This window comes from Poeciliopsis prolifica, unplaced genomic scaffold, assembly GCF_027474105.1.
Source record: "Poeciliopsis prolifica strain line A6 unplaced genomic scaffold, Auburn_PproV2 SCAFFOLD021, whole genome shotgun sequence".
NCBI classification, from domain to species: domain Eukaryota; kingdom Metazoa; phylum Chordata; class Actinopteri; order Cyprinodontiformes; family Poeciliidae; genus Poeciliopsis; species Poeciliopsis prolifica.
The window spans coordinates 4,232,531-4,259,778 of NW_026562396.1; the positions used below are offsets into that span (position 1 = coordinate 4,232,531).

A 27,248-nucleotide genomic window follows, 5' to 3' on the forward strand; every position below is an offset into this window, starting at 1 on the left:
AGATTCAGCAAAAGTTGAAAAAAAAAAGGCATTTTTTTTTAATTGAAATGCATTTAAATAGCTGATTTTATAGATGGTATTAATTTGAGCATACGTTTTACAAAAATGATGTCATTCTTAATAAAATAAAAAAAAAAAAATGAAAGAATCACCAAACTGTATTTTAAGGAGTGGGATCTTATTTGTTCTGTTGGTCTTTTTTTTTTTTCAAACAAGGGCAAGCGACACAATAATACACCACGAGGAAAACAAAACTGAAATCAGAACAATCACAAGAAAATCAAAATAACACATAAATTGCACAACAGTTAAATAAGTAAATATTTTAAAAATAAGTTTGAAAACACTGAAAGGTGAAGTTCACCATACTATATCTGATTTTGTTTTCTTTTTTCTTTATGTCATTTCAGTCCGCAAGTCTTTTTCTGCCTGCACAGGATAGGGCAAGCTTGGTGTTTTACTTTCATACCATTTATTTTATTACGTTATATTAATCTCACAAGCAATTGCATCTGAAGGGTTTGGTTAACACTAAAGCCAGAAAAGTCCTTTCATCTGCTGGATATATTCTTCAGTTTTGGATTTCTCTCTTCCCATTTCAGAATCCCGTCCTCCGGCCTGCATCTGATGGTGCATGATGTTCTTGGCAATTCTGACGCTGGCAGCCTGTCCACCAGCCAGATTTACAGCATGAGGACCAACCTGTGAAGGAATATGTAAGACTGAATGCTCCTTAACTCAGAGAAACTCTACAGCTTGTTTCAGAAACCAATATTTGCTTTGGAAAATGCAGCAAAAATGTTTGCCTACCTGAAGAGCAGAGTACTGTCCCATCAGATAGAGTGGGCATCCTTCAGTCCACTGTAAGCTTTCCAGTATACAAGGCCACCCGTCAATCACCTTTAAAGTGGAAAACCCAGATGCATATCAATAAACTTAAAGGTTTGTCCAATTGGGACTAAATTCCAAAATTGTAACACAAGAGTTAGTTTAGAAACGTAGCTCACCTGGATTGGGAAATCCTTCATCACGTCAGAAAGCAGTGGATCCTGTTTGACGTCAAGTTTGCAACCGGTGGCCAGCCAGATCCTGTCCCCGGTCCATTGGTCTCTGGTGCTGAGAGACAGATTCCAGGATTGGGACCTGTAGCACCAGCTGGCCTCGTTCACCTGTACAGTTGCCCAGTTCAAGTTAACCTTAGTTCATGAATAAACCTATTGACTTCAACTGGCAAAGTCAGCTCATATAATGCTCAATATGTTCATCCAGGCATTCATTTATCAGCCACATGAACAGTTTTCAGAGCCAATCCAATAGCACTCAGCAGGAAATCAGTGAGCAGCAAAGAAAAGAGCATGTATGACAGAAAAGCATGCCTTGTCATCTATCAAAAAACGTAGTGAAAGTTTGTTTCGTGAGTATGACCAGAAAAAGCTGTGATGTTCTGCACATTTTCTGACTTTACAGCGTCAGTTTTATTCAAAGTTGTCACACATCTGCATTTACAGGCTGCATTACCTGGCAGAATGTCTTCAGCTCCACCCGTCCGCTCTGTATAAATGGCTGCAGGTGGATGTATGCCTCTGGAGTGATGGCGCCCCCTTTTCTCGCCTGCCGAATCATAGCAAGTCGTTTGTGGAGGCTGCGTTCGTTGTAGAACTGCCTCAGGTAGGACTGGCCATCCATCTTGATGCCGTGCTCCACGTGGGAGTAACGGCCTACCAGGCTCTCCACGTCACCAACGTCAAACTGTTTCAGCTACGGAAGGAAGGTTGAACACGGCTGTGTTTGAGGATCAATTGTACCATCGCAGTGTTGCTTTTATTAGTTGATCCACATGCTGTTTCACACAGTCACTAGACCTGCAGGTGTTTTCTCATGACCCATGTGACGTGGTCGGCCCCTTGCTGCAGGGCAATTGATACGACATGAGCACTGGTCAGACCTCCACCCACTACCATTACTCTCTGTCCTGCCTCACATACTACATGCAATGGACACACATAGTCATACAATTCTTGTGAAGGAACTCCATAGATCAGTACCAGTGTCAACCTTCAGAATAACTCAAACGCTTTCATGTAAAAGCAAGACTTAACATTAGGCTTAAAACAATGTTTTCAAAAAGAAACATTCAGAGAGTAAAAGTTATAACCTTAAAGTTCGCTCTATTCAAAGGAGGAATCTGTCTTACCTTGACCAGAAGAAGTCTCCTTCTGTCCTTGACAATCCATTTCTTGGAGTCTTTGATTAGAGTTTGGCGGCTTGTGAATGAGATGGACTGTGTGTTGCAGTCGCCCCTCTGGGTAACTTTCCTCAATGTTTTTTACCCATTCGGGAATGTTGGACATTTGAACACGGGTTGGACCTGTTGCCAAAACAACCTGCCGGGCTTTTAAGATGCTGCCGTCTTGAAGTTCAACGCAAAAATGTTCAACCTTCTTTCTTGGGTCAACTTTCACCTGTTGACTCTCTCTTTGGGCTTCCTGTTCTTCACCCATTCCTTTTGTGTCCCCAGTCACCGGGATCATGTGTTCGACTGTTCCCTTCAGCAGAATTTTGTCCAATTTGTATCTCTTCACCTGCAAGTTAACAAAATACAAAAATGATTTGTGTGTCTTGAAATCTCTCAACACGCAGAAAGTTTGACTGAAGTTCATAGGATAAAATAATTTTATAAAATAATACCTTGCGATGTTGTGCCTCAAAACAATAGTTTTGCAACCTTTTTATGAAGTGAAGCTACTTCAGAGAGACAGAAGTAACTTTAAGAGACATCTTTTTGTGGAAAATATCTTTCTGACCTGTTCTTTAAAAAAATCCACGCTCAGTTTGGTTCCTGGCAGGCTGAAGGACAAACTCTTCTTCAGCGTTGACGTGACGTTCAGACGTCTCCTCTCCTTCTTGCCAAGCCGCATGTCATTGAAGAACGCGTTTTCATCCAGAATTTGAACGTGGTCCGGAAGGCTGTGAAGCTCTGCTGAACGACCATACCTGAGAACGAATTCCTGAAGCGCATTCTGTCATATAAAAAACATACAGGCTGTATTTGTATTCCTCATTTCCACTTCAGGGGAAGTTATGATAATACCTTATTTAAAGGGTCCGTGTGCACCAGTGTGTGAGAGCGAAGGTGAGGGATGTGCAGAGCTGTGAACTGGCTCTCCCACAGACCGGCCCACTCTCCATAGGCGTCCACCACCAGGACACTGAGTGGGGGGCAAACATTGCTTTCTGATATTGTTGGCTTTTCTTTCTGCTCCTCAGTCATCTGTCCTGCAGAGATGAATGATGTATGCTTTTGAGCCAATGTTTGTTTAATTTTTGTACAACAGAAAAATTATGACATGGGGGACAACAATAATTATATGAGAAAACAACTTTTTTTAAGCATGAAAAAAATATATTTAATCGAAATTTTTTATTTGTCAGGGACAAGCATTGTCGTTCATGCATCGCCCATGTGCTGTAATAAAAAAAAAAGCTACAAGGTAAATAATAACCCCTGGTTAAACTTTAAAAACCATAACATAATTCACCAGGTTAATGTAAATTAAATCTGAAAATACAAGGATAACCTGCTCAGTTTCTTCTTGGTTTTCTGAGCAGCATGATCTGAAAGCATAGCAACCTCATTAAATGCCTTGAGCCATGACCACGCTGGCGACACAGAACCAGGGGGTTCAGCAGAGACATTGCGCTGGAAACAAAATACTGTCTGAATCTGTTGATTTTTACAAAAGGGAACCTGAAGAGAGAACCATCTGGTAATTTCTGGAACTCAGAGAGAAGAGATTATGTCCTAATACAAACCATTTTTTTCTCTTATCATTTATTGCAGATTTATGATGTGGTGCCAGTGATCCTGTGTGATTTTTGACACAAACCTTCTTTATTTTTGAAAGTTTAGCTTTTGCCCAGAGACTAAGGTGATCCAGGGAATCATGTTGTAGTGCAAAGGACTTTATGGTTGCTTTGCACGTTTGCATTTTGAACTTTTAGAGTTATGTTTTCATTAAGGTTCTGTTGGCTTTAGTTTTTGTTAATCTCTTATCTCTAACCAGTTCCTGTTTTAATTCTGTACATCCTTTGTGTCCTTCTAGTTCCTTATTTGTTTTTCATTCTTGTTTCTGTAGTTTTGGTCTGTAGGTTGAATTATACAATGCTGGGTTCTGAGAGATTCTGAAATTCCCTGGTATTTGCAGTCATTCCTCACATTAGTTTACCTCAGTTAGTTTAATCTTTTAGCTTCCCACTCAACTTCTTCCACTTGGTTCACTTGTCTCTCTTTCTCTTCTCTAACTTGTCTAATTAATGATCATTGCAGTTTCTTGCCAATTTAAGTCATTAAAACCTTTTCAGGCAGCAGGTGAGCATTTCTACATAACCAATAAAAAAGTGGTAATTTATTTATTAAAATGTTGTGTTCATCTTATTGTGTCTCCTTCCTTTGCATTATTTTCTACAGAATAAATGTCGATTGTTAAAGAAAATCAAAACTAGTTAAAATTACCAAAACATGTGACAAGGTTTAGGACTCTAATATAGTTCTAAAAATGTATATTCCTGATTCTTCTTTAATAAAGGAAAGCAAACATGTTGTACCTGCAGTTGTCCTCCTCTTTCTTCTTTCATTACAGCATTTGTGTTTGAACGTCTCAAGGTTTGAGAGAGGGGGATTGGAGATACGAGAGTCGTCTTCGAGGTCAGACTCTTGATCAGAGTCGAGTCTGTTGAGCAAGCTCGCCAAGGTCAAGGCATGGGGGCCAGCTCCTATTATTAACACATCGAGCATGTCTATCTGAAACCAAGACAGGAACAGACAACAGGACATGAGTCCTTATGTTGCTAGAACCCAGATGAGGGAAAACAGTTGAACTTTAAGAGCTAGTTCATCAACTGAGTCATAAAATCTCCCCAATCCGAAGCCCACTCACTCACTGGTGGTTTAATTTGATCAGCGAGAAAAGTGGTTTAAAATGAACACATTTATTTTCAGTAATAATATCTAATCTGTCCACCTGACCCCCCCGATCATATATCAGAAAAAAAATCCATTATGCAACAAAATAACACCATCATGCAGAATCTCAGTGCAGTACCTGGCAGACTTGTCACTTTTCACCGGCTTGGAGGAAACGTTTGAGGTTCTTCAAGACATGCATTATGCAGGAGACAGTGGTAGACTTGACGCTTTGCAACACATGTCTCTCATGTAATTCAAGCCTCTCCCATTTGGACTTCCCTGGCTCAGCAGGGAAATCCCAAATTAACTTCTGTAAATGTGCTTGAATAAATTTAGTAACACATGCAAGCTCTCCAGTATCAGCACATCAAAACATTCTAAGAAATATCTGCCGTCTCCTTTATTACATTCACTGCCAAGAAAGAAGAAAAAAATCCCCATTAAAGAGCACCAAGGCCTTAAAGTTTACATGGCGCAAATTTCCTCAAGTTCTTCATCTCCTTTCATGGTTCAAAGACTGGAACTTGTTTTCATGACACAACAATGCATAGGTACATTTCACAATCAGAAGAAAGTGCAAGGAAAATCCCATGTATGATGCTTCTAATTCAGGAAAACAGTGTGTATGAGAAGATGGAGGGATGCAAAAACAGGCAGAACATGACTGCATGTTGATTTTAATGTGCCAGCACATGGCACATAAAAATCCATTGATTGAAAATAGAAAAAAAATCATGCCAATCTGTAAAATCTTTCTTGGTGGTAAGAAAGATTTTGAACTAACCTGAGAAATATTACTATAAACTTAAGTTCTGCTGTTGTTTTACTATTACTATTTTGCTATTGACCTACACACAATCAGAGTTGATGACATTTTGTGAATCCAGTTTTCTGGATTCTTAGCACGCCCCACGTTTGGAAGCCTCAAACCTCGACGCGGGTTCGACTCCCGGTCCCGGCGACCTTTGCTGCATGTCTTCCCCCCTCTCCTCGCCCTCTTTTTTGTCTGTCTACCATAAAAATAAAAATAAAAAGCGCCACTAGCGCCTCGAACACTCTTTGATGAAAAATAAATGCATTCCTCTCATTTCAGTTTGTGCTTTGTGATGAACAGATATAATCTTTTTGACGGACTGATGAAAAACCGTACTTCAATCACACTGATATTATAAGTTGGACCTTGCAAACTCCTCCCGACCACTTTTGATTGGCTTGAGCAATAACCATAGAATAAAACATAGAAATAAGTTTTAAGTTCACCTTCTGTGACTGAAGCCTAAAGAGGAAGTACAGTAATATTTCCTCAATATTTACCATGCAATCTGAGACAATGCAAGATACATTCTCATTTCTTCTTTTCTGCTTTGGTTCTGTAAAAGTGACTTACGGTTACCTTATTTCGAGTGCTTGCAAAACAACCTCTCAAAATGAAGGCTGGTTTCTTTTGAGATGTTCTCTATTTTATTTGTTAGCAGCACATTCCAGTGCAGTGTTGAAGAGGGTGTTAGGATCACTTCGTTGGGAACCTCGTCTGCTGGCGGCGGTTAATGAAACAGCTTTTCATTATTATTGTTCTTTAGTTAATAAGTTCTGTTTTCTTAGTCAATTCCACACGACCCCTTCTCTTCAGTGAATGTTTATTGAAATTACTTCCTCTTTACAGATCGGTTCCTGTTTCCCAACTGCCTGGGCTCCCATATCTGCTTCCCCATTGTCCTCAGCAGTTCAATTGACACCGAAGCTTTTACGCTTGGCTGTCGCCATCGGCTTCCTTCAGTCCTCCACAACATCAGCCGGAGACTCAGCCTCCAACATGAACATGGATGTAGGTTAACTTAACACAGAACCCCGCTGTGCTGCATTTGTTCACACTGGTGACTGAGTTGAAAGAATTGGAAGATTTTTGCTCATGTATTACAGGGATCCACTGTTAAGGGGAGTGTGTTGATTCGACACCAACTCCATGAGGGGAAGCACCACTATGAAGTGGGAGAAGTGGTGAAGTACAAAAACCAAACTGGAAGGAAAATGTTCATAAGGTATGAGTTATAATCTTTTCTCTAAACAGCTTGATTCATGTGAAAACATTAAAAAATTGTTGATTGGAGTCAATGATTCTGTCATAGTGAAAGTGTGTTTAATTTATGGCTGTGCATCAGATTTAGGACCATAAGACTTAATATCATAAGGCTCTGCAGCATTAAGATTGTTTTGTAAATTAAGAAAAAGTTGCAATGAAGCGATGTTGCTTTATCTGTCAGTATGTAGGTCTTTATCTTTTGAGCTAGGAGATAATTTATTTATGCATTTGTTTTTAAAGCAAAAATACGAATGCATTTTTCATTTTTTCATTCGTTTTTCATTGAGCCAAGACTGGCTCAATGAAGGAGCCAGGATTAGGTTTCAGTTGTGACATATATATTTTTTTATCTGCAGCTAACTTTTTGGTTAAACTGCATTAATTGTGTTGTCTGAAATATTTCTTTTAATCAAAGATTTATTTTAAAAATTTTCAAAATATTTTTCTAACAGTAATATAATTTCTTGAACTTTTCCTTTTCATTTTTCTCCAGAAGAGGCGATAAGCTGATGGAGATAAATGGAGTTGATCTCCAGGACTTAGAACCTGAGGAGCTGGCCAAAACGATCTCCGAAGGAAATCCATTGCTGGTATGCCAATTGGCTCCAGTACAGTTCCTTCCAAACAAAGAAAAACAAAACAAACAAAAAAAACCTGTACTTTATAAACCTTAAATGTTTTAGAAGTTTCCATGTATTTTGTTGTGTTTCATTCGACATACCAACAGAAAGTAGCAGGTCGCTGTAAAATGGGAGGCAATACATTTTGATCCCCCTTCCTATTTCTGTAATACACTTGAAGATGCAGCCAAAGTTGTAACTGTACGGTTTAGATGAGGGATGTCGAGTGTCCTCAAGAGGAAATTCAGTTTATTTTATGGACGGAAGCTGTCCAGGAGCAATCTACAGCCCCCCTGGTTTAGATTGAAGAATACTGTAGTGCAGTAAATGTCCAGGCCAAAGGAGAATACATGGCAAAACTGAATGAAACCGCATGCCGTAGTTTTAGATTTTTATCTGTCAAAACCTTTGCAAACCATTTCTCATTTCCTACCATGACATGGTTGGGCACTACTTTGTACTGATCTATTCAAAATGGGCTAAGAAATTGCACAAAAAACTAAATTCTTTCTCTGGTGTCACCGAGACATGAACAGCCATTTTAAATGCGATGAACTTCTGTGGGCATTTGCACTGAAAGACATTTTTGTTTCTTCAGTCAGTGCAGAAGAGAGAAATAGAGCCTGAAAAGGAGGAGCAGCTGCCCCTAGATGAGGACACCTTGCAGCCCTACGACAAGGAGTCCACTGTCCTGAGTTTTTCCTGGGAGTTGACGAGAGAGGAAGACGCCGAAGAAGGGGAGAAAAACGGGACAACAGATTCAGAGGAGAATGTGTGCCAAGATGTGTGCAAGGAGAATGGGGAGAGCAGAGACCTCCTTGTAATTCACATGACCAACACCAGCATCACTGTGGTGGGAACCAGGGGTTGTAGTGAATGTGAGGAGACAGGATGCACCGTCAATGACATCGTGATGGTGGCAGAATCCAGCACAGTGACATTGGGTGAGTTCAAAGGTTTCACTTCTCCCTTCGCCTTTGTGTCCAAGTTCACTGTATTTAGTTCTGTTTAAGGGAGCCGATATTTAATTTTAAAGTAAAAAAATTTATGATGTGAACTGAGTGATTGAAGGATATTGTCTCAGCAGACAAGTTTAGTCCATGTATGATCTTGAAGCAGCATTTTTTGTCTGTGTTATTTTATGTAAATATTGTTACTTTTATATTACATGGGATCATTTTGGTGCTTTCTAACAGACCGAAGAAAACGAAACAAAAAAAAAACCCCAAATGAACCAAAGACAGGTCAATGTTCTCTGTTTCCTCGGTCACTTTCAGTTCCCAGAGGAGATGTAAGTTTCAGGCAGGAAAAGCTAGTAGAAGTCTTGATAAAACATGTGCCCACTCATCGCTACCTCAGAACTATCTGCTCGGAAAAGACCGTCACCTCTTCACCAAATCCAGGTCTGTCGTTCAGAGCAATGCATCTTCCAAACAACCTGCTTCCCACCAATCGATGTTACTTTTTGTGATGCCTCTTTGCTTTCCTTTCATCCTCAGAAAAGATCACTATCTACTATTACAAGTCGAATGCCATGGATAAGAAGTTCAGAGGAATTGCAGTGGTGCTAAATCTCACTGGTTCCAATTGCTTTCTCAGGTGCTACAAGGAAGGAGACAGGGTGCTCCTACAGACAGAGGTAAAACTATACGGAAATAATTGATTTTTTTTGGCTTGGAAGATTTTTTTTTTTTTTCATTGGGATTTAGCATGCAAGGCGCGCTATTGGAGCATTAAAGTTTTCAACTTAAAATGACCGAATGTGATTTAGGAAAATAACCATGTCTCCACTCTTTAGCCCTGGATTGAACTGAGGTAAAAATAAATAAATAAATAAGAGCAATAAATCTGCATCCAAACAGCAAGTAAAAAAAATATGATGAGCACAAGAGCATAGGTGCAGTGCCCATTACATCCACATGTAACCATGCATTTGTTTTAAACATTATAACCACACTGCTTAGTCTCAGGGGTTCGGCGGAGCCTCTGCGTGAAGATAAAGACACACCTGTGTAAAATCGTGACGACGCGCCCAGCTTGGCCGTCGCTTGCTGCAGAGGATCACGTGACATTGCTTGGCCAATCAGTGCTGCAGGGAATTTAGTGCCCGCGGTATTCAACAGCTGTCGTAGTTGTACGTCTTGTGGTTTCTTTCTCAATAGTTGAATCCATACTAAACATGTTAAGAAAAAAAAAAAAAAAAAAAAAAAAAAGAAAGTGGTCGGATGAATATGTGCAACTCGCACTCGCAAAACTGAGGGAAGACTTCTTGAAGCTGCATGGAGAAAAGAAAAAAAGGATTTTGTGGATTCAAAACGAAAAATAAAATAAAGTTATTAAAATTGTTAAATTAAAAAAAAATCCAAATGTATTTTTAATTAGTAAAATAGCCCCCAATATATATATAAAAAAAATTCCTTCTCACCCACCGCGGGTGGTTCTTATCCTCTGAGCTCGGGTCCTCTACCAGAGGCCTGGGAGCTTGAGGGTCCTGCAGTATCTTGGCTGTGCCAAGGACTGCACATTTCTGGACTGAGATGTCTGATGTTGTTCCTGGGATCTGTTGTAGCCACTGCTCCAGTTTGGGGGTTACTGCCCCGAGGGCCCCGATGACCACAGGCACCACTGTGGTCTTCACCTTCCAGGCCCTCTCCAGTTCCTCCCTGAGGCCCTGGTATTTCTCCAGTTTCTCGTGCTCCTTTTTCCTGATGTTGCAATCACTTGGTATTGCTACATCTACCACAACGGCTTTCCTCTGATGTTTATCCACTACGACAATGTCTGGTTGGTTCGCCATTACCATTTTTCTGTCTGGATCTGGAAGTCCACAGGATCTTAGCTCTGGCGTTCTCCACCACCTTTGGGGGTGTTTCCCACTTTGATCTTGGGGTTTCCAGTCCATATTCTGCACAGATGTTTCTGTACACTATGCCTGCCACTTGGTTATGTCGCTCCATGTACGCTTTCCCTGCCAGTATCTTGCACCCTGCTGTGATGTGCTGGACTGTCTCAGGGGCCTCCTTGCACAACCTACACCTTGGGTCTTGTCTGGTGTGGTAGATCTGGGCCTCTATTGCTCTGGTGTTTAGGGCCTGTTCCTGGGCTGCCAGGATGAGGGCCTCTGTGCTGTCCTTGAGTCCAGCTTTTTCCAGCCATTGGTAGGATTTACTGATATCAGCCACTTGGGTTATTGCTGGTGGTACATCCATGTAGGGGTTTGTCCTCCCATGATGGTATCTCTGGCACCTCAACCTCCGTTCCCTGTTGTCTGAGACATTCACTGAGCACATTGTCTGTTGAGGCTTTGTCCCTGATGTATTTATGGATCTTAGTTGTTTCGTCCTGGACAGTGGTTCTCACACTCACTAGTCCTCTGCCTCCTTCCTTGCGGCTCGTGTACAGTCTCTGGGTGCTGGATTTGGGATGGAACCCTCCATGCATGGTTAGTAGCTTTCTAGTCTTAATATCTGTGGCTTTTATCTCCTCCTTTGGCCAGCTAATTATTCCAGCAGGGTATCTGATTACTGGCAGGGCATAGCTGTTTATCGCACGGATTTTGTTCTTGCCATTGAGCTGGCTTCTCAGGACTTGCCTTATTCGTTGGAGGTATTTAGCTGTGGCTCCTTTCCTTGTGGCCTCATCGAGGTTGCCATTTGCTTGTGGTATACCTAGGTACTTGTAACTGTCCTCTATGTCTGCTATTGTTCCTTGTGGGAGTGAGACTCCTTCTGTGCGGATCACCTTCCCCCTCTTTGTGATCAGCCGACCACACTTCTCTAGTCCGAATGACATCCCAATGTCAGTGCTGTAGATCCTGGTGGTGTGGATCAGTGAGTCGATGTCTCGCTCACTCTTGGCATACAGCTTGATGTCATCCATGTAGAGGAGGTGACTGATGTTGGCCCATTTTTGAGTTGGTATCCGTAGCCAGTCTTGTTGATAATTTGGCTGAGGGGGTTCAGGCCTATGCAGAACAGTAGCGGGGACAGAGCATCTCCTTGGTATATGCCACATTTGATGGACACTTGTGCAAGTGGTTTGCAGTTGGCTTCAAGGGTGGTTTTCCACAGCTTCATCGAGTTTGCAATGAAGGCTCTCAGAATCCTGTTGATGTTATACATCTCTAGGCATTCAATGATCCTATGAGTCATAGGCTTTCTTGTAATCGATCCATGCACAGGTTGGTGTGTCGGGTTTTGCAGTCTCGGGCAACTGTGCGGTCTACGAGAAGTTGGTGTTTGGCTCCTCTGGTATTTACACCGATACCCTTCTGTGCCGTGCTCATGTTTATCCATGTGTTTGCTTATCTTGGCCGCTATGATGCCTGACATGAGCTTCCAGGTTGTGGAGAGGCAGGTTATTGGTCGGTAGTTGGGTGGGACTGGACCCTTTGATGGATCCTTCTGGATTAGGATTGTCCGCCCTTCAGTTAACCATTCAGGGTGAGTCCCACTTTGTAGCAGCTGGTTCATTTGGGCTGCCAGTCGCTCATGGAGAGCAGTGAGTTTCTTTAGCCAGTAGGCATGGATCATGTCAGGCCCTGGTGCTGTCCAGTTTTTCATGCCTGAGAGTCTTTCTTGAACATCTGTCACAGTGATGGTTACCGGGGCTTGCTCAGGGAGGTTGCTGTGGTCCTCTCGTAGAGAGATCAGCCACTGTGCATTGCTGTTGTGGGACGCCTCCCTTTCCCATATGCCTTTCCAGTATTTTTCAGTCTCCAGCCTTGGTGGGTCTGCTCTGTTGTTATTACCCTGCCATTGAGAGTACACCTTAGCTGGTTGAGTGGAGAAGAGCCGGTTAATCCTTCTGGATTCATTCTCCCTTGTGTATCTCTTTAGGCGGCTGGCCAAGGCTTGGAGCCTCTGTTTGGCAGTTCGAGTGCTTCAGGTATGGGCATCTGCCTGTACTTTCTGGGTACTGGTCTTCATTGTACCCTTGTGGATACAAGGGTACAATGGTGGGTATTGGGGGTATTGGGTCTCATATATATATATATATATATATATATATATAATATATAAATAAATATATATATATATAATATATATATATATATATATATATAATATATATATATATATATATATATATATATATATATATATATATATATATATATATATATATATATAATATCAAATGATAATATGTGCGAGTTGCACATATTCATATTTTCTTTTATGGGGCCAAAATGATTTTTTGGGCCCAGAATAAAGTAATAGCATAATTTGTTGTGAGTTCATCCACTGTTTTGGTTTTGTTCTTTGAGCAAGAACCGTTCCTGCACAGCTCATTTTATGCACCAGTTTCTGAGACCTGTTCCTCTGTGAATGGAGATTACTGTTTTGCAGGCTACAGAAACAGAATCAAAATAAAGTTTGGCATTTCTCAATATCCCTATTTTCCCCTATGGATGTGCGCATGCATCAGTGTGCCACAGTTTAACTGGACTCACTCATAAGGTTAGTTTGGAATCACCATAACGTAGCCTAGCATGCATGCTTCTGAACTCTATGTGGAAACTGAAGTAAATGTGAAAAAACCCCACCAAAGATGACTATTGACATCCTTGGTGTGACACAATTCAGCAGATTTACCGACTGTCCAATTTCTTGGTTGTGATGTTCTGTTTTGACATTGCATACGAAAAAAAAACTACTAAATTTCTCAACCGAATTTGTTGTAATTTGAGAAATTCTTAAACTAATGACCTATGCAAACGTTTGAAGCAAAAACAAAAACAAAAAAAAACAAAAAAAACACATTCAAACATTCAGTAGAAGGATGTATTCCATCTTCCCTAGGTTGAGTAAAAAAAAACCCATAAGATATATTAATATTTATATATCTAAATATGTGTAGACAGATAAATATGCTTCATTATTTATTCTCAAGCAGATCAGTTGAGGGCTTCTTTGTTCCGCCGTATCCGTGCTTCTACAACAGTTACAACAACGTGATGTGAAGCCAATACAAGCAATATTTCGTCAAAGCCAATTAATTTTATTTCTAACTTGAATTCCACAAACCGACAGTAGTTTTCCGTTTTCTACCCATAGACGTGTGAAAAGCAGAGACTGAGGCAGATCTCCAAGAATGACGAGTGCACCTTCTCCTTTGTCTTCTACATGATGTCTGACCGCACAAAACAGCGAAAATTTGAGTCTGCGCTCCACAAAGGCTGGTTCATCCACATAGCCAACTCTGATTTGGTGGAAATGGCTGAGACAGATGGAGAATCGGGAGATTCATCGTTCCTCTTTATCATTCAGAAGTGAGACGGGGTCGTTTTCTACACTCTCATACTCACTTTTTCGCCGCCACACTGTAAATAAAATGTTGAGACCTGACAGAAGCTCTTTTTGTTCATCCCATCTGGTTATGTGATAAAAACTATCTGTGTGAAGCTCTGACTTGGTGGACACGTGTCATATGGTTGTTTTACTATCGCTCAGTTTAACATTTTTTGTTGTTTTATATGATTAATATTTCAAATTATTTGGAAAAAAGTGACTTTCAAACAACATTTTTTATGATAAATTTGTGGTTTTCCCCTTTGACCATATGTAAGTTTTATTTGCAACAATTTCATGTTATCTTGAAAGTCCTTATGACATCCAATTAATGCTTTTATATGACCTGTTTTTTTATTATATGTCACGACTGCAGATCTTTACCAGCTGAGACATAAAAACTGACCTTATAAATATTATTATATTTAACAATGGCCTTTTCATAGAAGTATTTTAATTTACACACAAAAAAATGCACATTTTGTCAGATAAGGATTGATTGAGTCTGGCCAATCAGAGCAGGGTTGACCACCATCGTTGCATTGATAAATTGTATTTTGTTCCAAAAGTTGAAGAATTATTTTAGGCATACTGCAGTTCATTGGAGCAGTTGTTGCACTTTCCCCCATTTTAATTTATTGTAGCAGCAAAAATATTGATAAAACCTTTTTTATTACTATTGTAGCTATGACATTTATTTAAATGAAATCAAATTCCTTGCACTCCAAAAAAAAAAAAAAAAAAAAAACTTGAAATGAAATTACATGTTCAAACAAATTGTGCATATTCTGCGTCAACCAGTAATTTAGATCAAGAATGACAGCGTATGTTACACTCTTAAGATTACAAATTGCATGAAAAGAAGACGTGCTGAAATCAAAGTTCACCATAATGAGGTAAAGTTCAGCTTAACCTCATTATGGAAACTGACAGAAAAACAAAAACCTCTGAATTACATTTTACTAACAAACTCCTATCATGTTCACAGCTTCACAGTACTTTTAAACAATATTTACTCCTTCATTATGTTAATATATAGAAATGTCACTGAACCACAAAGTGTTTTAAAAACTTAAAGAAAATTAAGAATACATTATGCAACATCATTACTGAATTATTGTCATGATTGAAAGTCAATAAATATTAAAGTCTTTGGAGGTTAAGCCTGCTGTCTTGTTTTTGTTTTTATTTTGCCTCTGAGCATTTTTACAATACTGAAATCTCCACATGGATTCACATTTAATGTTTGTGAAAAGTCACACAGAACTGACTGTGAGTCCAGACGCTCTGAGCTTCAACTTTTCTCACTTCCTTGGCTCCTTAAAGTCCAGTGTCAAGATCGTCAAAGGCAGCGTTACTAATCCCATCAACATCTATGCTGTAAGGATTCTCCGCAGGCGGCTTTGACAGGTTCCTGCAGGCAGAAGAAGCAGCGAATGTTTCACCTCTTTAAAAGTTACGGGTTGGCGTAATGGACGTTTGCTGAAAACAACACTCACTTCTTGCGCTCCCTGAAACCAGATACGATGAGGTAGGCGCCCAGCAACACTGTGAGTCCCATCACAACACCGAACACCACCAGCCACACCTCCACTGGCTGCTGTACAGGAGGGGCCAGTGTCGGTACGATACCTACAAACTCGAGTGTGTGGTCGTCCAGTTGGAAGGCTTCGTTGATTCGACCCCGATTTAACCTTGCATTGACAGATAAATGTGTGCGTTACAAAATGTCCTGCAAAATTATGTTTTACAATTGTAGGCAAACAGGTATTTGCATACACTGTATAACAATACATGTAATTTTATTTTACTCAGCATTTAAGTGGACTTTTTTAGTGCTTTCTTCAAAATTTGACATGTACATGCAGCAAGATTCATATACCTCTAAAGAACATGGAAAGGTCCAGCTTGTTATGTCTACTCTTATAGGTTATTTTACAAAATTTATTCAAACAGATACATGCTGCTTCCTGAGGTATCATGGAAAAGAGGAAAGAAATCAGCCAAGATATCAGGAAGAAAGTTAGACTGATACCTGGTTTCAGCCCTGCATAAACCAGATTAGAGGTGCTTCCACTCGATTACCGAACTGCAAGACAATACATCTGTGTCCGTGTGGCTAACCTGACAGCTGCCTCCATTTCAGACTTGGGAATGTATGTAGAGGGGCTTCCTGGGTGGGTGGCCACCATGTAGAAGGAGATCCGGGGGGTTTCTTTGTAAGTGAGAATGTTCTCTGCTCTGGTAGTGGAAGAATAGAAAAGCACTGCGAGTAAGCGACAGAAAGCACAGACTCCAGGTTTCAAAAGGTGCGTTTATTATCTCCGGTAAACAGCCCCAGGATGGAGCGGGATACTGACGTGAAAGGAAGGTTCTGGTCTTTCTGGCTGTAGTACTGCCTGAGGGCGTAGGCGATGCTGGCCTTGAAGAGGTACATCTCATTGGAGTTCCAGGAATACTGAAACGAATATTTGCACAATATTACCATATATGTACCATGCATAGGGAGAGAGATAGATAAAGAAAGAGAGAGAATCAGAGAGGACTTTGTGTTTGTTGCAGCTCAACACAATAATACTCACAGCATTGTCTCCCATAGCAGCTTTCAGACTTATTCTTACTTTGGTGGCATATTGCGAATCTGTTAAAAAAAAAAAAAAAAAAGTTATGATTGTATAAAATTATGATCGTTTTCATACATGTATGTTTAATAATACAACTGACCTGGTTGATAACTAAACCTCCGAACCAGTCACACTAAGTATCTCCATGTAAACCACATTCTAGTCACTAATGTGTTATGAAAAGATTTTATCAGTCAAAACAAGTTCATGTCCAGTGTTTCTTCTCTTCGTGTCATTTTCATACTCGTGCATCCTTAAACGTTTCTTTGTCACAAAGACTGAATCTCTCTTTGTTAAAAAGTTGGTTTAGTCAAGCATAAAGCCTGCAGAACAGATGCAACAGATGTGAATGTGGGATCAATAACAAACCAGGGGAGAAGATGTTCCATTAAAAAAAAAAAATGTAAATAAGAAACAATTGTGCAAGTAGGTGCTAAAAAGCAGGTGATTTATTAGGAGGGAGATGGGCAAGTATTTTAATTTTCTTTGTGAAAACTTTGCTCTGTTTTACAGCGTAATAATTTCCAGGGCGATCTAGTTTTCACTCACATGGATCCACTGTTGTCTTCCAGCCAACAGCCCTGTTGTGTTTCTGGTTATTCTCTTTCAGCCAGTCATACAGTTTCTTGAAGTAGTCCAGCAGTGGACCAGCATCCATTCTTACATTTCCAGCTATTGTTTCCAAAGCCCTGGTCCAGGACTCAGACCTCCCCAGTTCCAACATGTTTCTACAGAAAAAAACAGCATTAATCATTTTAGGATTCCTGTGTGTTGCAACATGTGCAACATATAAATGCTTTAGTTGGGGCACAACAAGCAGGGGTAACAACAAACAGGAAGTAGATACCTCAGCTTGGTTCCTGCTTCCTTGGAACCAGTGATGTCACATGAGGACAAGTCACCAGTGTGACCAGCTGCGTCACACAGCGCTTTCTGGAACTGAAACTGGTAGATGGTTCTTGTAAAATACCTACAAAAGAACAAATACACTTACTGAGTCTGTGTTACACTTTTGTCTGAAATGAAAGCATGTCATTCTCTCTTCTGTGTGTTATGAATCCTTCCCTCCACAAAACGAGATGAACACCAGGTCTTTTTTGGACAAGTTAAAAAGAACATTTCTTATATGTAGAAACTTAGACCAAGTTCCATTTTGAGGCTGCAAACTAATTTTCAGGTGAGAGATTTTAAAATGCTTAAATCCACAACATCTCTGCCCACAAAGTGGATAGAAAGAAAACACAAAGTCGAAGTAAAGCTTTCATTTGTTTTATGCGGAGCTTGGAAGCAAACCTGATGAAGGAGTAGTCTCCAGATACGTGAAACAGAGCAGGCGGGTCACAATAAGTTTCGTCTCTGGGGACAGGCTCGACAACTCCCACCAGCTCCCTCCTGTTAGGACAACGCTGAATCAGCACTAATGCACACTGACAGACATGCAGCTAGGCATGTGCTTCACTGCACACCACCAAAAACAGGTATTCCACGTTTAACATATTTCCTTGGACTATGACCAGGTCATTTTCAGAAAACGAACAAGAGGCAGAGCATCATCCGACAGGCTTACTTCATCTCCCACCAGCGCTTCATCCATTCATCTTTGGTGATATTCCCTGCAAGCACCTGCCAGCGCCACTCCTCCAGCATGTAGGTGAAGGGCAACGTGGCCACGATGGTGAGAGCCTGTTTCAGCAGGAAGTTGATCTCAGTCTCTACAATCAGAGCAGAAAATGGAAGAAGGGCAGAAACTATCATTTTTCTTTCTTTTTATTTTCCGTGCGCGCCTCATCCATGTTGAGTTGTGGAGAGGCTGCTGTCTAGAGGTCAGTGAGCAAGAGGCAGGGTGCTCCCTGGTCACATGACAGACACTCATGCATACCTAAGGAAGATGTGAACTGGCAAAATACAATATGTCAACATAAAACTACATCGAAACCAAACCAAAGACATTTCTGTTAATGTTGCATCTGTGTGCATTTACATAGATTCACTGCTCAAATAAAGAAGATTTAACACTCATTAATTCTCATTAATCTTTATGCACATAAATGATATGACACATACAGATAGGTGATGTTATTCTGACACTTCCAGTGTTGCTGAAGCCATTTTTAACAAGGACTCTTGAGAGCCAATAGGAAACACTCATTTAATGTGAGGTTTTGTGGGGACCTAAAGTTTTATCAAACATATCTGAAGTAATAATAAACTTGAATTCTTTATCAGTTAAATAGACAGGTGCCTTAATACCTGGATAAAATTAGATTTTTGAAAGAAGAATTGCAGATTGAGGTGATTTTTTTTCCTGGGGTTTAATTTATTTAAAAAAAAACCTCTCACATGTCTAACTTTGTTTGTGTTTTTGTTTTAAATAAAAACAACCCTGCTGATTTTGTGTCTGGGTCAACATATACGGAACATACCACTGTCATAAACGAAGTCGCTAGGGAGAAGTCCCAGACTCTGCAGGTGTTTGGGCGTGGCAGCAGAGAGCGACATGATTTCTCCGACGGCCTCGTGGAAACCTTCGTTGGCTCCGTCCCTCAAGAGGTAGGACAGGTTGCGGTAAGCCATCTGGTACTGGTTGTGGCCCATCTCGTGGTGCACGGTGAGGAAGTCGTCCATGTTGACCTTGGTGCACATTTTTATCCTGGAGACGCAGCAGCAGAAGTGTGGGTGTCAGCAGTTGCGCAGGGTGATGCATTTACAACACCCTGCAAGCAATAAAACAATCTGAGCAGCAACACGACGGGCTCAGTCTGATAAACATAGTTGTTTTTATGGTGAGACTTACTTCAGTAATATTTACCCAGACAGATACAAGTAGAGTCATAAAATATAGTATTTTATGGTTCTGCAAATGTTATCACTGTGAATTACTGAGGTAATTATCTGCACTGATATTTTATAATCCAGAGTTTGATTGTCTTTAGCAGCAGGAAAGAGTGAGTCAGCAATTAATCAAAGTCACTTCCTCAACAACTTTTGTGTTTTCGGTCCTGTTGAAAATAAGATGATAGAAAGTAAGACTGGCACTTAAATCTGTGTGAATGTGTGTCAAGGAGCGCATGCTTTTCACTTCCTCCCACCTGAAGTCCTCTCTGTTTCCCATGTCCCAGGCGGTGGGGTGGCAGACCACCTTCCGTCCATCATTGGGCTTCACCAACATGGAGTTGGTCCAGAAGTTGTCAAACATCTTGTAGAGACCCACAGACATAAAGAACTTCTCTGCTTCCTTAAAAAATCGTGTTTCATCCCAACCCTGAAATTCAAGAAGATAATGTTATTTATTCATTTTACGAATGGCTGAGATGCGCTGGAGTGTTTTTATTTCAATTTTACATATACTGGCACTTCACCTGCTCCACCATAGTGCTGCTGACGTCAATGTCTGGTTTTTCAGGGTACGGGACGGACAGGGGATACAGGTTGGTCCAGAATCTTCCCCACATGTCACCTGAACAGAAAATATAAACATCCTAATATTGTCCTTTTTTTTTCTTTTTGTTGTAGACATTTGAAGTAGATCCTGATGTATTCTTTCAACAACAGAACACTATTATATTAATGAAATTCAACCTGAGACCACTTTAAAAAAATCAATCTGGTTCATGTTTAATTTTGTAAAGTAGTTGTGATACACCTGTTAGAGATTTTTTGATATTATCATTTTGTTAAAGTGTTCTCTTCCTTACGTGTGTATGGGCTGACCTGGAGGTTATGAATGTCTTCATGCGAGATAGTAAAGCTTTATGGTTCTCAGACCTTAAAGTCTTCTCTGGTGTTTATCTACCCGGTCTTAGGTGACAGTTTGACCTAGAGCTGAACTGGGCTTAGATTGTAAATTAGATATCACACCTGGAACTGAGTTGTTGGTCTGTTTGTGTTAAATGTTTTACGACCTGCACCATGTTGACCTGCACCATGTGACTGTTGTTCTTTGACAATAAAGAGGGAGCTCACGTGAAAGCAGATTGGAGGAGCTGTTGATTGGAGACTTCTCCTTCTGCAGAAGCCTGACCATATTTAATTCATATACGTTGTTTGTGGTTATTTTATTGTAGGTTCGAGGAAAATACCTAACACACCATGGCCAACAGAGGGAGTCAACATTTCAGTTCTGAATTACAGTTTGAAGGATTTAGGGTCTAAAAGCAAAATTTAATTCAAATAATATTACCAAACTTCACATTTTTCCTGATCCTTCCTTTAAACAGCCCATACATGAATGATTGTGTATTACATTTCTAGCACAAGCAATATAATATTTAATGACTGAAACATGGGAATAATTGACAAGAACTGAATGTGTGAATCTCAAGGAGCATAAGTCAGTTCATATGATTATACAGTGACCTTTTGCCATGAAGTCTTTTTTTTACTAAAAATTGACATTTTACTTCTTTGAGAGCTTCTGACTTTCCAGAACTCAGAAGTTGATCGTAGTTGAGCAGACTTTGAAACGATCCTGACGTTCTGCTTGTTGGACCCTTGCTTGTTGTGGGAATCCTATATCTGGTGAACTTTTGTCAGACTTTTATCGGTGTCCTTCAATCCCGTATTAGAAACAATTATATAACTTAAACATTTCTGACATGTTTGGATGGAGGACTCAAAGGTTTATTAACTTCTCTATGCTAATGAAAGACTTCAAACAGAACAATGAAAAAAAGAAACGTAATTTTTTGGTTTGTTTGTCTTTGGGTTTCTCACTCTGAACTAAATTATGGGGAAAATGTCATCGTCTTAAAAAACACATTATTGCATAAAAAATTTGTAATTGTGGGAATAGTGTTACTCTGAAAGAAATGATACACACATGCTGTATTAAATATATTATGGGTTCATAACTTATACATTAACGTACCCAGGAGGTGGGCGGGCAGGGGTCCCTCTGAGTCAAGGTATCCTGGGTAGACCTCCATAAGCCTGGATCTTACATAGGCATGCAGCTCTTTGTATAAAGGCATGATCTACAAAAAAAAAAAAAAATATATATATATATATATATATATATATATATATATATATATATATATAATATATATATATATATATATATATATATATATATATATATATATGGCAATAACAACCACAAGTTTTTTGACATCGTCAACAGGACCTCATTCTCATTGTTACTGACGTATTGTTTACCTCTTTGTATATTGAGCGAACGTCTTCCATCAGCTGGTTCCTGGTGTACTTGTAAGGAACGTCTTCATCGAGGGTCTCATAATTGTATCTCCAATAAGCTCCATAGTCTTCAAAACCTGCAGATTTGAGAATGAAAAGAAATGGAAAACGTTGAAGTTCAAACTCAGGCTGGCATTTTGAGAAACACATCAGGCCTCAGTGAGGACCGACTGGTCAGAAGCAAACACAAAGTCATCACATAAAATGCTATCAGCTCTTCCTGTTCTTGTCTGATTTTGTTTTATCGTCTCTCACTTACAGTGAGTTCAGCAGTTTTATTCCATCATAGAAGTTTATTTGTTTTCAGTTCAAATCCTGAAGCTTTTCCAACATCAACACAATAAAAACATTGCATGTATTTTTTTGTTTTGTTTCATGTTTTCTCTCAGATCATTATTTACCATTAAGTTTGGCAGCTTCATTCTTCAGATCCACATAGTCTTCGTACAGAGGCCTCATCCTCTTCCCCACCTCCCTCCTCCAGCCCTCCCACACGTGGAGACGCTCTTCGTAGTCTCGGCTGTTGGACATTACATACTCCAGGCCTGTACGCAGAAAAAAGAGACAAATCAGAGACGGGAAAATCTGCTCCCATCACCCATTTATTTGTCAAATCTTTAATGGTTCCAAAAATAGAAATCCAGCAAAATTTAAATTCACCCCAAAACACACAAATGTAGAAGAAGAATGGACAAACATGGAACAAATTTGTCAAAGTAAAGATGTGCCGTGCTCACTGGTTCTGCATAATTAATGAATGGATGAAAATACCAATATAGCCACATTGTTTTATTTAGTTTGCATAAAAAATATAAGGTGCTTGATTACTATTTTGTTTTACATGTTATGTAGAGGGCTAGGGTTAGAAACTATGACATTTTGCATATTGGCCTAGTTTCATAAAAAAAAATTAAAAAAGAAAACCTGGCATTTCAACAGACGTGTTTAAACTTTCACATTTATTGAACTCTGCCACTAAATGATCAACTTTTCCAGGATGAGAAGATGGAGACAAAGAAGAGAAAGAGATGACAGTATTAGATGATGTGTAGACAAAAGCAGAAATACCAGAGGAAGGAATGCAAATTAACTGTTTAATAAAACACAAAGGAAACATTCCCACAATGGAAAAAATAACAGTTTTCAGTGGCTGAAAAAGTAGGGCGTGATGCAACTTGTTCCAGTATTATGTATATAACGCCTTTCACAACAGGATATGTTTAGTATATCAACATTCAAGTCACATACCAAACAACTGGGTGCTATTATTTCAGGTGAGACTAAGTCACTTTAAAACATAGCAGAGCATGTCTGGATTGCAGTTTTCAGTATCTTCTGATTCTGGGAAATTTTGTTAATTTATAACGGCATTATCTACCTTTGTCAGCACCAGGAAGCTTTTTAAATAACAGACGTTACCTGGCTCCAAAGTCTGGCAGTTTAGGGGGTCATCTTTCAGGCAAACTGTTGCGGTGCTGTAGATCGTACTCATCTCACTCATGACCTTACTGAGCTACAGAAAACATTTCACAAAATAAAAAACAAAGCAAAAAAAAACCCCGATATAAATATCAGAATGATATAAGTTTCACAAATGTGAAAGAAATGGGAGTGTTTGGGCAAAAAGTCTTACATGTGAAGCTTTGTCCTCAGACAGAGCACCAGCGCCTTTATCTTGCAAAGAGATGAGCTGTAGTTTAATCACCGGGTCATTTATTTGGTCGATGGGATAATTGCGGGATTCTTCTGAGATCTGGGTGTAGAAAGTGCTCCAAATTTGCCCCTGTTCTGACTGCGTGGCACAACAACAGATATTAATCAGCAACTTCCAAACATACTGTTTAGAGACAACATGACAAATGAGTCTGTGAAAGCATTCAAGGACGTACCACTTTGTCCGAGTTCTCCTGAGTGATGTCGGTGTTGTAGGCCCATGATGCCAGTGAGTACTTGTACATCTTCTCACTGGCATTCTGGTCAAACCTCTCCAGGAACAACCTGGCCTCAGTCTCCACGTCAGCAGTCACCAGAGAAACAGCCGAAGACACGGCCAGAAGCGCTACAAGAATCCCAGCGGACATCTTGGCTTCTTCATCCGCCACACAATATGACTCTGAGAAGAGAGCTCACAGTACACTTATATAGTTTTATTAACCTGCTGAGCTGCCTTGGCCTTTGGACAGCAGAGCAATAACAGAGGGTGTATCAGTTTTCGTTTACAGATATGATGTCTAAAGGGAACATTCAGCCTCACTCTGCTGAAATCTGTCATGCTTTGATGCTTTATCAGATTCAAATAGATATCTCATTCTGGAAAACTTTTGGTGGTTTAACAAGAAGTGACATCTCTTCATAACGTGTCACGTTGAACCATTTCAGCCTGTCAACATCAAATGTTTTGGCACAAAATCCTGTTGTGTACCTTTAAGATCAAAAGCAGGATTTGTAAAAACCTGCTAATACTCTGAATAAGAAATAAGCGTAAATAAATGTCATGCATATTTTTAAATCAAACAATGTATCAAACTGTTGCGGTGCTGTAGATCCTACTCATCTCGCTCATGACCTAAAAGAAACATTTCACGAAAAAAACATAATATGAATATCAGAAAGATCTAATTTTCACAAATGTGAAAGAACCGGGAGTGTTTGGGCAGAAAGTCTGACATATGAAGCTTTGTTCGCAGAGCCTTTATTTACAATTCATCTCTTGCAAAGGGATGAGCTGTAATTTAATCACCGGGTCATTTATTTAGTCGATGGGACAATTGCAGGATTCTTCTGAGATCTGGGTGTAGAAAGCGCTCCAAATTTTCCCCTGTTCTGACTGCGTGGTGTTTTGGCACAAAATCTTGTTGTGTACCTTTAAGATCAAAAGCAGGATTTGTAAAAACCTGCTAATTCTGGGAATAATAAATGTGTATTTTTAAATCAAAAAATGTATCTTATAAACTGGAGCCAGTATAAAAAGAAAATGATCAGCATAAAAAACTTTTTTTTTATTTTATTAAACATACCAGATTAAGAAATTGCTATCAGATAAGGTATTTAAATATTTTATGATATTTATGTAACGGTTTTGGGCCTGAGATTTGTGTGTTTAACTTACTGAGTTTTAACATGGTTGCTTTAAGTAGATTTCGAAAATAATCTTAATAAATAAATGACTTCACTAATTCTGTTTGTGCTGAACAAACAGAATTTGGGGAGAAAAATTTTAAGAAAGAGAAAACAAGATGATTCACAATTATCCTCATCAAGCCGCAATGAATTTTCTGGATGAACCATAAATGATACTGTAAGTCATAAATACCGATAAGAAACCAGCAATGAGACCAAAGTTCAATACCAACATGCCCAGCATGGACGAGCTTTTCACCAAGGATATTTTGATTTCTTTGCCAGAAAATGTTTCATTAACGGTGAAGTGAACATCAACAGCCAGCGATGGCTGTGGTAACTTCAGTTGGATTACTGATTACTACTTGAGAAAGTAACTTATTCTAGATTATTGATTACTTACTTTAGAAAGTAACATTACATTACAAGTAACTTTTTTAGTTACTTTCAGCAGCTGTTGACAATGTTCCACCACCTGTGAAAATTACATGGAGCTTTGCCAATACTTATTTGCAAGTTATTGCATGATGATAATGTCAGCTAAAGGGAACTAAGCATGGATGGATGGAGTTCATCTGGGTCTACAAGCAGCTTCTCATCAGGACGGTATAGTTAAATCCTCGTTTTCTGTTCAGAGCTGCCCAGCAGGAGAAGCTCACTTCCTCTCCTCTCTTCCAGTGTCCATCGGCTCAGTGTGACGAAGTGACTCAAACCCTCCCTGCTCTGACACAAGTAAAAAGAAGAAACAGAAAATCAGAGATGAATTATTTTCGTCAACAGGTATTATGTTGTTGTGATGGAAAATAAAAACCCAACTGAAAAGAAAGAAGCTCCTGAGTGGAGGACTGAAGGGAAGAAGTCCTCATCATTCTCAAACTTTAAAGTCTAATGAGCATTTAACACTGGAACTGGAAGACATTTAAAATATCCTCAATAAATAAATAGAAACTACAAAATAAAAGGAATTTTTGGTCTCAGCTAAGCCTTTTTTTTAAAAGAACAATTTTGTTTACGAAACACCAGATAGAAGACTTTATTCATCCAGTCTTTGGTAGAAACAGAGAAACAAATCATGCTAATGGAAATTGAAGTTGGGAAGGTGACAACAGGACAGGTGCAGGTCCCACCTAAAAGTGAGTTTAATACTTAAACTCACTTTTAAATAAACAGCAAAATACCTGCAGCAAAGATTGCTAAGAGAGTTTCAAGTCAAAATAGAGAACAATAAGGAAGTGTCACCTGTGAAAGCGTTCAGGGTTTCCTCCAGAAAACCTGCTGAGCCCGGAGGTAGAGCGGCTGGAGTCGTCCATCAGCGGTCTGCTGCATGTTTGGGTTAAAAAATAAAAAGTCTGGTCACAGAAAGTCTGAGGTGCAGGATCAGGCATCAAAACTCAGAAATAGCAGCATGTGAAGCCAACTGGCAACTGATGGGACGGCACAATTGGTTCACAACTCCTGCAATGTTTCAACTATAAACCTTCACTTTAATCTGTCTTTACTGTCACTGGTGTAGATAAATAACAACCCACAGCTTGGTGAAGGGAAAATAAAGCCTGGTGACCCGCCAGGCTGATAAAAGACTGGGAGAAAGTCTGAGTTCTGCCTGGTTGTAAGCGGGATATTTGGGCTGCTCTTGGTCCTAGGACCCGTTTGCCCAAATAGACCCATAAAGCCTCTGACAGCTCCTAGTGTCACTGGGACACTCAAACCCCTCCACCATGATTAGGCGGCAGCCCACAGAGGGGAAAAAGCAAAGCCAGAAACAGTTCCCTAATCTGAACTTAACTGATCTGGAGACAGGCCAGAAGGTGGCGCTCTGGTGTTTCTAACTAAACTAAAGCTTTTCTAACTAAAAAGCTTAGTTAGAAACTAAGCTTTCGTTTTCTCGGGTACTTTTCTCCCCACAGAAGCTGTACCAGGTCTGGTGTCGCTGTGGTTGCTTCCTGGAAAAGACATTGGCTGACATGATGCTGCCATCACCTAAACGTTCTCTCTCTGCTTTTCTTTTCCACGAACATGGAAACTTTTCCTGGATCAGTTGGGCAGTTGTTGTGTTTTCTCTTTCATTAATTCCCTTTCATGCTCAGTCTTTTGTGAAAGACGGCTCAGGACGCCCCCTTGTGGATTCAAATAATCCCTTCACTCCTTTCAGAGTCAGATTTATTGCTGGTGTGTTTTTCAGAGAAGAAAACGTTTCAAACCCATTACTTTAGACCAGCAGACTGTTATGTAACAGAAGCATGTTTTCTGATTGCTGGTTCAATGCAAACACAAGTTTCAGGCAAAGTAGGAAGATTTCTGAATGAAAAGCTCCTATCCCATCAATTTTCCGCAGGTAAATCTGTAAAT

The 27,248-nt window shown here is 39.8% G+C and overlaps 3 protein-coding genes across 5 annotated transcripts; 1 reads left to right on the forward strand and 2 right to left on the reverse strand.

Annotated features, from left to right (window-relative positions):
• Nucleotides 1-49: 49 nt before the first annotated feature.
• zgc:113276 (uncharacterized protein LOC553748 homolog) lies at nucleotides 50-5,221 on the reverse strand. 2 transcript variants are annotated; one of them, XM_055044813.1, is made up of 10 exons: nucleotides 5,103-5,221; nucleotides 4,606-4,797; nucleotides 3,092-3,276; nucleotides 2,805-3,020; nucleotides 2,195-2,582; nucleotides 1,863-1,984; nucleotides 1,519-1,758; nucleotides 1,008-1,169; nucleotides 811-900; nucleotides 50-702 (listed from the first exon to the last, which is right to left on the reverse strand). In XM_055044813.1, exons 2-10 carry the CDS (start codon nucleotides 4,793-4,795, stop codon nucleotides 532-534), a joined length of 1,764 nt encoding a protein of 587 aa, XP_054900788.1. In that variant the 5' UTR covers nucleotides 4,796-4,797; nucleotides 5,103-5,221; the 3' UTR covers nucleotides 50-531. The 2 variants fall into 2 exon arrangements, with proteins under 2 accessions (XP_054900788.1, XP_054900787.1); XM_055044812.1 differs by having other exon boundaries at nucleotides 4,606-4,801; nucleotides 5,103-5,220.
• Nucleotides 637-14,722, forward strand: LOC129369429 (uncharacterized). Of its 2 annotated transcripts, none has more exons than XM_055044816.1 (8): nucleotides 637-716; nucleotides 6,630-6,791; nucleotides 6,887-7,005; nucleotides 7,540-7,636; nucleotides 8,265-8,610; nucleotides 8,944-9,069; nucleotides 9,166-9,305; nucleotides 13,726-14,722. In XM_055044816.1, the coding sequence occupies exons 2-8, from the start codon at nucleotides 6,780-6,782 to the stop codon at nucleotides 13,942-13,944; spliced, it is 1,059 nt and encodes a 352-aa protein (XP_054900791.1). In that variant the 5' UTR covers nucleotides 637-716; nucleotides 6,630-6,779; the 3' UTR covers nucleotides 13,945-14,722. The 2 variants fall into 2 exon arrangements, with proteins under 2 accessions (XP_054900791.1, XP_054900789.1); XM_055044814.1 differs by lacking the exon at nucleotides 637-716 and adding an exon at nucleotides 6,256-6,509.
• ace2 (angiotensin I converting enzyme 2) lies at nucleotides 14,615-24,669 on the reverse strand. The gene is made up of 18 exons (XM_055044811.1): nucleotides 23,669-24,669; nucleotides 23,413-23,571; nucleotides 23,199-23,292; nucleotides 22,181-22,324; nucleotides 21,741-21,856; nucleotides 21,451-21,556; nucleotides 19,943-20,040; nucleotides 19,673-19,845; nucleotides 19,007-19,233; nucleotides 18,151-18,295; nucleotides 17,877-17,975; nucleotides 17,431-17,553; nucleotides 17,133-17,311; nucleotides 16,542-16,600; nucleotides 16,320-16,417; nucleotides 16,084-16,200; nucleotides 15,459-15,653; nucleotides 14,615-15,373 (listed from the first exon to the last, which is right to left on the reverse strand). The coding sequence occupies exons 1-18, from the start codon at nucleotides 23,858-23,860 to the stop codon at nucleotides 15,280-15,282; spliced, it is 2,418 nt and encodes an 805-aa protein (XP_054900786.1). The 5' UTR covers nucleotides 23,861-24,669; the 3' UTR covers nucleotides 14,615-15,279.
• Between the last annotated feature and the right edge of the window lie 2,579 nt (nucleotides 24,670-27,248).